Genomic DNA, 11,429 nt, shown 5'->3' with positions numbered 1-11,429 from the left:
CGAGGAGGTGTCGGCGTGTCGCTGATGTCGTTCTTGCCGGCGGCGTTGACGATGGTGGCTTTGCTGCTTATGATTTGAGCTGCCGGCGTCCTTGCAGGCGGCGCTGCAGCAAGGAGCAGGACTAGGAGCTCCGCGACCGACGATCCCGTGCAAAACTCTGAACCCGGCCGACGAATGCGAGACGGACGAAGCTGCCGACGCGACGCTTGCCCAGCGACGACCTCCACCGGCGGGGCTCCGCGCTCGCCGCCGGCTCCTCCGGCTGCCGCGCACGCTCTCCTCCCGCGCTCCACCAGGGCCAGGCCTGCGGGCGGGCCCTCCGCCATGGCGCCATCCAACTCCCCCGCGCGGGCCAGGTGAGGACGACGACTCGCCTAATCCAGTCAATCTGGGCCGCACATCTCTCATCCAACGGATAAAAAGGGGTCTAGGGTGGACGGTATTTGAAACACCGTCCACCCCCGGTCGTTATTTCGGACTCCGTCCACCCGGCCTGGGAGTCTGGGACGGTCGTTGCCGGCGCGCCGCTCCCCGCGTGGCTGGCCGGAGGGACACCGCGTCGCGGAGGCTTCTCCCTGTCATGTTCCTCGTTCCACCCGCTGCTTCCAGCGGCCATGACCGGCGAGCTGAGCGCTCGACGATCGGCTCCCGGCCGCGCGGCGGCGTGCGCCACGCGCTGCGGCCGGCCGGCGCCATGCTAGCTCTTGCAGTCTTGCTTGCATCATCATCACCGCCGCGCGCGGCGCGTCCACCGAGCTACTACATCCCCAGACCGCAGCCTTAGGTGCGATGGAGTTCCTTTCCTCCTGCCATCCATGGCCGTCGCAAAGAAGGCATCCTGCTGCTGCACGCGGGTGCTCACCGGAGCGCCACTGCGCGATGCCCGTCGGCCCGGCGCTGGCGCCGACCCCTCAACCCTGCGCGGCACCGCGCGCGGCGCCCGCGGGTCACCCCCAGCCCCATGAGCTGCAGTGGCGTGGCTGCCGTGAATTGGAAGCGGGCGGCGGCCTTGTGCCCGAATTGCAATTGATGCACGGTGGCACAAGTCCAAGCTCTGCATCCCGGCCACCTGGCTTACAGTTACAGTGGTTGATGTCCAGTCTCACGTTGTTCGGAAATTCCAAGCGGCCACCACACCATGCCATGAGCACGAGCCCATGAGGGTGCGACAAGTGGCACATGAAGATGAAGCAGCTTCCGCTAGCTAATTCGATGGCACAGTGATCGGCATGTGAATGCAGGAGAATAATCTGGGCTGCCAATATGCCCTGGTGGTCGGCAAGAACACATACAGGAGCCAATATGCAGGAGACCTATGCAGGAGACCCATCTGTATAATTTAGTAGTATACCTGTTGGATCTCCCGATCGACGCGCAGCGCAAGCAGTGCAGAGAAAGAACGCGCACCAACACACGCACAGGCAGCTAGACAGGCTAGCAGCGCATGCGCAAGTTCACACATGCCATGCCAGCCGCTTCGCCGCGGCGGCGCCCCATTCCATTTTGCATATATATGTACCTCTCTCGTCTGCTCGATCTGCCAAACACGGCGATCCCCCTGATTCTGCGCGGAAGGTCTCGTCGGAACCGACGCCGTACGTCGCGTAGGATTGATTTTATTTTCTGATGACGGCGATGCGTTGCGCTGGATCCATCCATCCATCATCGGCGGCACGCGCACAAGGACGCAGGAAAAAAAAGGGTCGTCGCCTTCTTCTTCTTCTTCTTAGAGAGAGAGGGTGGTAGGTTGTGGACTAGTAGTAGTACGTTTGCTTACCCTGTGGTGGCGGATTTCTGGATCGGTTCCATTTGGACTGTGTCTAGATCTCAGTTTCTTCGCTTCTGCCGTTCCGGCACGAGCAAAATATGTGCTGCGGCTACTCCCCAGCTTTTGCGTGCAGAGATCCATGGCCCTTTTGTTTTTTTTTCTTGCGAAATTTGTAAGAGCTGCTCAAATGTCTAAATTTAACACATAAAAATGTAATTTATAATCCAAATGGTTGAGTTCAGCGAGCCCAAAAAAAAATTACACATGTCACCTTCCTTATTACGTAGTGGGGAGCAGTTTGAAACGACTTGCAGATCGAATTTTTTTCGTATGCTTATATGGTCTAAGCAACTCTATCTGAAAGTCAGAAGAAAGCTTATAGATCAGACCTCGCGCGCTGGATGAATAATAGCAATATGCGTTTTTCAAAAAAAAAAGCAATATGAACATGTGTATTTTTTTTCATGTCTTCCCACAGATTTGGTCATTTGCATTGGCCTCCATGAGTAAGAAAGGCATTTTTCCTTTCCTTTAAAGTGCAAAATTAGTGAATGCACACCCACAGTTGCACTGAAGCCACATGTGCAGTGTTTGCGCCCTTTGTGTTTCTCGGCCAGTTTAGGAGTAAAGTATATACTAGTGTTTATTTTCATTAATTAATCCACTACAGGCCAACCTTGCAAGTCTTGTACTGATGCTTATTTTTTATTTTCTTTTAGACCAATCTTACTTGAACGGCCTTTATGCACAAACGGAAACAGTAACCACAGGCTTCACTATTTACGTGGACAATACGATTCCCAAAAGAAAGAAGAAACATGGAGGAGAAAGAAGTAAGTGCTCCTGGCCTTGTTTGGCCGCCATGGAAGAAAATTAAACAGAGGCAATGTCAACACAAACTAAACGTGCGTTGGTGAATGGATCAAACATACTCCTTTAGGAGTAAGGTTTAATTTGGTTGGCATATTTCTATATATAGTCGCCGCCGGCACGACGCCACCGTCGTCCACTTTCCAGAAAGCCAGAAAGGCACGAACAGTCGGACACTAGTACTACTCCTGTGCCGCCGAAACCAAAACCGGGCCGTTGATTGGAGTCGGCAGGAAGACAAAACAAGGCATGAGCCGATGAGCGGCGCCGCTGTCCCCTGAAGAAACGTGCAGAAATCCGATGCGCCGCTGTTCCCTGAAGAAACGTGCAGAAATTCTGGCGCCGACCCGGTTAGCATGCAGCTAGCCACAGGGCAGCAGGCGCAGGCCAGCTCGCCGCTGACCCGACCCGAAAGGGACGCCGCCGCTGGTGGCTAGCTAGTCGGCGGCGCGGTTGAGAGGAGGACACGCGCGCACGGATCGGAGGCAGCTCAGCGGCGGGATAAAGACATGGATGAGCCGTCCCAGTCAGGCAGATGCATCGAGCAGCACTAGTACACTGATTTGATTCCTTCATCCAAACGCATATGCATGCCACCCCCAACACCAAGATCGACCAGGTGGACAGCACCGCGGCACGTCTGCAGCGGAGGCATCGGCGTCGTTCTCTAGCTCCGTGGCCGCCCGCCCGCCTTTTGACTTGGCCCCTTGACCGTATCCCCTTCACTACTTTTTTTTTATATAGGAGTAAATGAATTAAATCCCCCCGTTTAATACTTTAATCCAAGTGATAAAGGCTAGGTACACCCACACACGGATACGGCTGTTTGAAGCTATATAAATTTAACGTCACCACTAAGCTATATAAATAGTAAAGATAGTATGAGGGGCCCTTAATTGTTTGATATATTTAGTTTAGGGTCCTTTTCATTCACATATAGCTTCCCCCGACACAACGAGTTGCGGGCGGAATTAGTGAGACACGATGGAGCGCCACGCCATCTTTTCGTGAACGTCGCTAAATACGTATTTTATTAAGAGGAAAGAGTGTCGCGCCGCGCCACCTCATCGATCAATTTTTAACACAAAGCAAGCCCTGGTCCTGGCTAAATGCGTATATATGGCTAGTTGATATATCCCGCCGAGGCGCCGACCACCGCAACATTTCGGATTTACAACGTGCACCATATATACCATCTTGGCATCGCCTGCACGGAAAGAATTGAGACGAAATAATATATATATAGTTAAATAATACAGTTAAGAAATCGAAATCAGCAAGCAGCCAGCAGAAGACGTTCCATGAAAACAACAAGTTAAATACGCTTGTGCCGCTAGTGTACTACTATCTATACTATTGTATAGTAAAAGTCAAGTTACTTTATCATTTCTCAGTTTTCGATGCCGTCCAAACGAGCATCAGTTTTTCAGCATATAGCATATGCACGCATCGGAGATGAGAGATCCTACAGGGAGCACGATGACAATAATATATAATTCATTCTGATCCGATCGATCAATGCCTGCCTCATATATAATTCTAACATATGTATACATACATGTTGGATGCGCTAGATATATTGGCCGATCCGATCCGTTCTCGGAGGCCGTCCGTGGTTTACAACTAATTAACACGATAAGATAATGTAAGGTAAGGTGGTCACACACTGCTGACTGTCAACTAACGGTGATTATTGGGCATATTATACACAAGTGTAGTAAGGAGTTGGCGACAAAGAAGCAATACTATCTCCGTCCGTTCCAAATTATAGTTCGTATGTTTGACTTTTTTATCTAAGTTTGACCACTCGTCTTATTTCAAAAAGTCGTGCAAATATTGCCAAATTTATCTCTCTCTTGTATTGATAAAGCAATCCGCAACAAAAGAAGTGATATTTTACAAAGACGAGTGATCTAAATTTGGGGTCGAAAAAGTCAAACGGCCTATAATTTGAAACGGAAGGACTAATAATTAAAGCCTCAGCAAGTCAAAACAAGATATACATTGCTGTAGCATCATTTCATTTCGACGAGGTTAATTACAGCGAGAGCATGCGGTTGAATAGTTGATATATAGAAGATTAATCTGTGCGTACATGTGGAATACCACCTAATTATTGACAACTTAGAGTAGTACGTACGTTGTGTGGCCGACAAGAGCTAGGCGACAACAACCACACGCATCAGCCGTGCGCCCGTGCGGATCGATCGATCGTCGACCATGCATGCACATAAGCACATGCGCCAGCCTGTTGCTGTTGTGCGTGCGTGCGGCTAGCTGTTCCATCGGCGGCGCGCCGCCGCTAGCTGCTCGTCGAAATTAAACGTACGTTGTCCACCGGGCAGCGGTAGCCGGCGCCACGCGCGGGACACGACGCAAAGTTGTTAACTTGTGCCCGTCATCATCTTGGACTTCCATTATTGCAGGCACGTCGTCATATACTGGTGTCAAATAGGAAATTTTCTAGAATAAAAATGGTGCCGGCCGGCGAAGCAATTGAAGATTAAGATGGTGCCGGATTCTTGGCAAATGACGGGTGACAGAGAAAGAATCCAAGAGACGTACGGTACGACGCGGGCTGAGCGGCGAGCCGTGTCCCTCCCCTGTGGTCATCGCTGGAAACGTGCGGAATAAATCTTGGCAGTGGCTGATGAGCAGCCACGTACGGCATCAGTATTCAGTACTCGACCGGTAGGATAGCACTATAGCAGTAGCTAGCGACGCGCTCCTGAGCAGAGCCAGTCGGCGGCGACAAAGACGTACAAGCAGCGAGCTGCAAGAAAATAAAATTCAGTTCACTTGCATTGCATCGACGTCCCAATCAGCACAGCACAGTAAACGTACGGCTTGAAATACTCCTACTAGTCGCTGTCCTAGATGGATGAGAGCTAGCTAGGGATTCGCTCGCTCGCTCGCTGCAGTGACCGAACAAGGCCCGATCGATATTAGTGCAAAATTAAAGCTGATGATAATTCAGTGCTCACCGAACAAGTACTACTCCCTCTGTCCCGTTTTATTAGTCGCTAGGAATCCGTGCTTGTGAGGGGGGCACAACTCCCAAACGACGATTATAAAGGGACCTCGGAGGGAGTAATACGCAAGCAAGCAGGGCTGCGTCGTCGTCTCGACTCGTCGTCAGCAAAACAAACCTACATGTCTCAGCGTCACCACAACTAACCATATGTCAGTTGTCAGATGGGCAAGCAATGCAAGCGGTTCGATCGCTTTGACCCCCCGGGCCGGAGCACCGGCGACGTGGTCCATCGGCCGCCTCAGACGCACAGGGTGGTAGTAATATATATAAGGCGTTTTAAAAATCTAATCCTAGATAATCTAAGAGTTAAACTTAAAAGTACTGTTAGTAGTTTTAAGTTAAAAAATACTATATAAGTACCAAATTAGATTGTGGAGAGAGAGAGAGAGCGCGCGCACTAAATAGAACCATGTTTTATATGAGCAACGCCGGCCTACCCCTGCCCGCACTTCCATCGTCCAACCAAATTAAACCCGATTGATGGAGCTAGCTCACGACCCACCACACCTCGGCTGTCCTGCATCTCGCGCTGCATGCGTAACATTCATGGCCCGACGACCAAAGCTTATTGAAAGCTCGCTAGCTCGCTAGCGAGGAACCGCGGAACCCAGCTGTACTGTGCATCGACTATCATCAATGCAGTGTGGATATTTTGGCAGCACGAGCCGGCATGCATGCCGATTTTGCGTTTAGTTGGTTTGGGTGAAAATTTTTGGGTGTCACGTCAATGTTTGACCAGATGTCGGGAGGGTTTTTCGAACACTAATTAAAAAACTAATTTCAGAACTCACTTGGAAACCGCGAGACGAATCTTTTGAGGCCTTTGACCGCATCATTAGCACATGCGGGGGTACTGTAGCACTTATGGCTAATCATGCGCTAATTAGGCTCAAAAAATTCGTCTTGTCGTGTACATCCAAACTGTGTAATTAGTTTTATTATTTAATTACATTTAGTGCTTCATACATGTGTTTAAAGGGGAGGTGAAAATTTTTGGGTGAAAATTTTTGGGAACTAAACGGCCCCTTAGATTAACTAATTAACTGCAAGAGATCAATCTCAATACGAGTGTCGTAGAATTGTGATGAGCATTAAATTTGCTGACATGCCACAACCAGCTGCCATTGTGCCTTTTGCACCGTGCGATATACAGGCCTGTTGGGGACTCAAATCCCCACCAACAAATGAGTAAATAGCCAAAATAAACATATTCTATTATGAAGAACCAAACCAGCTGAATTGCAACTAGTAAAGCGTAAAATAAGAATACTACCAACATGTAAGACAATTGCAAGGTACTTAACTAGCGCAACTGAATCCCCTTCCAATTTAAAGTTTGTCCTTCCTCCCTCCCTCACCTTTCCATTAAAAAAAATCAATTTAAATGTTTTCGGTTCTTAAAACTTCCGAATTCAATATTATTATTTTATTGTACATTCTAATTCAAAAGTTTGAAGCCTTAAAACTTAAATAAACTCCTATTCGAAAGTTTTTAAGACTCCAAATTATTTCATCTCAATAAATTTTATTTTGAGAGAAAAAATAAATAAAAAAGTCTAAATTACTCCCGCCAACTATAGCCAAAGTACAGATTTACCCTAAACTATGCCCTTTGGTTCAAATTATCCCTTAAAATAATTTGTCTGTTTCATTTCTTCATGCATAGTTGGAGTTTTAAATTAAAATTTTACAAGATGATAACACACATCATAACACATGTTAGAAAAAATACATCATAATTGTATATCATTATTTTGATAGGTTAGGATGTTTAATAACAAATTAATCATTGGAGTTCAAATTATATGCAAAATAATAATGCAAAAATTATAAAATTTTTAATATGCATTATGATGTCCCTGCAAAATTTGAACTAAAATTTAACTTGTGTATGGATAAATAAAAAGATAAATTATATTATGGGTTAAAATGAACTAAATGTCATAGAATAGGGGGTAAATTGAACCAAGTTATAGGTTAGAAGGTTATTCAGACTTTCATTATATTTGGAGGGAGTAAATTAAACTTTTCCAAAATTGAAATGGTGCCGAATTTCTTCCCCACCGCTATTGGATGAAAGAGACACAAGCAGCTCTAATTATATAAGTATTTCAACCAAATACCATACTACGGTCCAAATTTTGAATCGCCAACTACTAGATAGATCACTTTAATTATCCCTTACTCCCTTTTTTGAGACATCAATTGCCAAAGGAAGAGCCTTGGAAATGACAACAACCTTTCTCTCGTTCTAAAAAGCTTTGCATTCTCTGGGTGGCATGGCATGCTCCTCTCCTTCCTCCTGCTCTCCTTGGCGATGTGGACCCAACTGTCATCAGGCTGCTGTACAAAACGATGGGGACATGAGCTGTTTCTGCGTGCACGGAAAGAAAAAAGGGCAAAAGGTTTAGCGAAACGTGTTTAAGCCAAAACGCGCACGTGCGCCATGTGCTGAATTCCGGTCCACACGCGTTATATATAGACAAAGCCTCCTGGGTCTTCTGCCGCATCTCACAAACTCACATTTTCCTCTCCTTCTCTCTCGCGCCCCGACCTGCTCCAGGCCTATCCCACTAGCTAATTCTAGCTAGCAACAGGAGCCATGGACGCCATGGGCTTGCCATGGGCAGCGCAGTGCGCGGGCATGGCCTTCTCAGCCTTGTCCCTCTGCTTGGTTGCGCTGGCCGCCGTGCTCCTGCTCGTGCGCCGGTGGCCGTGGTGCAGCTGCCATGTCTGCCGGGCGTACCTGACGGGGTCCTGGGCGAGGGACTTCCCCAACCTCGGCGACTGGTACGCGCACCTGCTCCGGGAGTCCCCCACCGGCACCGTCCACGTCCACGTCCTCGGCTGCACCATCACCGCCAACCCGGCCAACGTCGAGTACATGCTCAAGACCAACTTCGACAACTTCCCCAAGGGCAAGACCTTCTCCGCGCTCCTCGGCGACCTCCTCGGCGGCGGCATCTTCAACGTCGACGGCGCCGCCTGGCGCCACCAGCGCAAGATGGCCAGCCTCGAGCTCGGCAGCGTCGCCGTGCGCTCCTACGCCTACAAGATCATCGCCCAGGAGGTGGAGGCCCGCCTCATGCCGCTCCTCGCCGACGCCGCCGACAGGGGCGCCGTCGTGGACCTGCAGGACGTGTTCCGGCGCTTCGCCTTCGACACCATCTGCAAGATCTCCTTCGGCCTCGACCCGGGCTGCCTCGAGCGGGAAATGCCCATGTCCAAGCTCGCCGACGCCTTCGACACGGCGACGCGGCTCTGCGCCATGCGCGGCGCCGCGGCGTCGCCGCTGCTCTGGAGGATGAAGCGCCTGCTCAACGTCGGGTCCGAGCGGGAGCTCAGGAAGGCCATCAGGCTCGTCGACGAGCTCGCGGCCGCCATGATCCGGGAGCGCCGGAAGCTGGGCGTCGCCAGCAGCCATGACCTCCTGTCCCGGTTCATGGCCTCGGCCGGCGGCGACGCCCACGCCGTGGACGACAAGTACCTCCGCGACATCGTGGTCAGCTTCCTCCTCGCCGGGCGCGACACGGTGTCCTCCGCGCTCACCACGCTCTTCATGCTCCTGTCCAAGCACCCGGAGGTGGCGGCCGCCATGCGCGCCGAGGCCGGGGACGGCGACTCGACGCCGGTCACCTACGAGCACCTCAAGGGCCTGCACTACACCCACGCGGTGCTGTACGAGAACATGCGCCTGTTCCCGCCCGTGCAGTTCGACTCCAAGTTCTGCGCCGGGCCCGACGTGCTCCCCGACGGCACCTACGTCTCCGGTGGGGCGCGCGTGATGTACCACCCCTACGCCATGGGCCGCCTGCCCAGCATCTGGGGCGCCGACCATGGCGACTTCCGCCCGGACCGGTGGCTCACCGGACCCGGCCGCTCCTTCGTGCCGGAGAGCCTGTACAGGTACCCCGTGTTCCAGGCGGGCCTCCGCGTGTGCCTCGGCAAGGAGCTCGCGGTCACCGAGATGAAGGCGGTGGGCGTGGCGGTGGTGAGGTTGTTCGACGTCGAGGTGGTCGGGGAGAGTGGCAGCGGCGCCTGCGCCCCAAAGTTCGTGTCGGGGCTCACCGCGTCCATCAGCGGCGGGCTCCCAGTCAGGATTAGAAGAGTTAGAAATTAGAGATTCAAGGTTTCAGAGAAAAGAGGTTAGATAGAGTGTTGTTTCGCGAAAACGGCTATGAAATGTACATAGACTAATTAAACGAACAAGGGAATGGAAATAGCTAGTTGAATCGAAAGTTCCATTCAGAAGGTGTTCCTTTTCTGATGCTGCAACAGAAAGCTAACTGTGAAATCCATACTGTTACCACCACTGTTTGTTGAGCCCACTTGCCTGTTAGCTAACAGTTCTTTTCATCTTCAGAACAGTTCTTTTCATTTTCAGAATCCTAATCTAAAAAAAAAATCTTCAGAATGTTGCATATGGGACCTTGCATATTCCAATCCGCGATTCACTTCCCATTTTCGTTCTGGACATCTGTTTCAGATTGCTTCATCTCAAAACGAGCCACCTTCATCTGTTTCAGCTGCAGAGATTTTTCAGTCAATTGCTTAGCAGTAGCAGATTCAGGGTTTCAGGCCATCCTGAATTCCTGACGAGAAATTAATGCGATAGACAGAATTGGCTCAGCAGATTGATCGTGTAACCAAGGAAACTGTACGTATACAACAGCAAAATGGTCCCTGCGTTCATTCAATTCACGGCCTCCTCTAATTTCATTGCCAGATCCATCGTAGGATCCCCATCCCCACATCATTTTCAGTTTGCACGCTAAAAGCAACTGCTGACCTGCAGTGATTGCTGTCGACTGCCTCTCTCTGTATACCGATACAGATCTATCTTCAGAGCACTGACAAGTGATGGCCTGTAGAAGGAAGCACAGACGGTATTTACGAACTGTGCTCGTGCTGGCAGTTGAAGAGGATGTTGATGTGAAGTGGACAACATCTCCTCTTTTATTATTGTCGAGTTGAAGAATACTCGTATGACAAGAACTCAGTTGTCACTCTGTAAGATTATGACCTTAAAAAAATCTGTAAGATTAGCAAGACCTTAAGCATGCTGCAAAAATTGACACCGAATCCCTACTAAGATGGCCTTGCCAAATATTCTATCAACATGAAAGTCTCCGTTTCTGGTGTTCTTTTCTCTCCAGAGTCATTTGCCGGTGCCCTTTTGATCGTCTCAATTCTTTTCCAACTTCCATATTTCAAACAATATCATTTTCAACTTCAATGTTCTCTCCAGCCTTCATATTTTGATGGTTAGTTCAATGTCATTGCGCCTGCATTTTTTTTTACAACCAATCATCTACGCAAACCTAATACCTCATTCATTGATTGTTTACTTTGCTCCGACACAATTAGTCATTGATGTGATTTGGGAAACGCGACTGATTCAGCATGTCAAAAAATATTAGCATACCGGATATTTGGTTATCTGTTGCCCAGTCGACAGCTTGCTTTGCAACGTGCGCAATGAAATCACCATCATATTGCCAGAATTGCTTGAAACTAGAGGAGATATTTGGGGCCACATTGTAGACCAAAAATCCACAAGAAAACAACCAACTGTTACAAAAGGTACCCAATGAAAACGACACACATGCCCACGACATGTGTAATTTCTATAGCATTGCATTGGTTAGTTGCTGAATCTTCTCACAATTTTTTGTCCTGTCAATTGAGGAAAAATATGACATACTAGCCCCTCCTTTAGTGATGAAGTTGGGGGATCTGTGGTTTTGCATGTTGGCT

General features: G+C 49.5%; 1 protein-coding gene across 1 annotated transcript; it reads left to right on the top strand.

Moving 5' to 3' along the window:
• Positions 1 to 8,189: 8,189 nt before the first annotated feature.
• On the top strand, positions 8,190 to 9,980 carry LOC120696723 (cytochrome P450 94C1-like). The gene has a single exon (XM_039979708.1). It carries the CDS (start codon positions 8,275 to 8,277, stop codon positions 9,790 to 9,792), a length of 1,518 nt encoding a protein of 505 aa, XP_039835642.1. The 5' UTR covers positions 8,190 to 8,274; the 3' UTR covers positions 9,793 to 9,980.
• The last annotated feature ends 1,449 nt before the right edge of the window (positions 9,981 to 11,429 follow it).

The sequence above is a fragment of the Panicum virgatum genome, chromosome 3K (genome assembly GCF_016808335.1).
Source record: "Panicum virgatum strain AP13 chromosome 3K, P.virgatum_v5, whole genome shotgun sequence".
Lineage (NCBI taxonomy): Eukaryota > Viridiplantae > Streptophyta > Magnoliopsida > Poales > Poaceae > Panicum > Panicum virgatum.
Note: the sequence above shows the minus strand (reverse complement) of the source record. Positions and strands in the feature narration are given on the sequence as shown.

Coding starts and splice junctions, on each gene's coding strand:
- LOC120696723 (XM_039979708.1), top strand. CDS start 8,275: ATGGACGCCATGGGCTTGCCATGGGCAGCGCAGTGCGCGGGCATGGCC.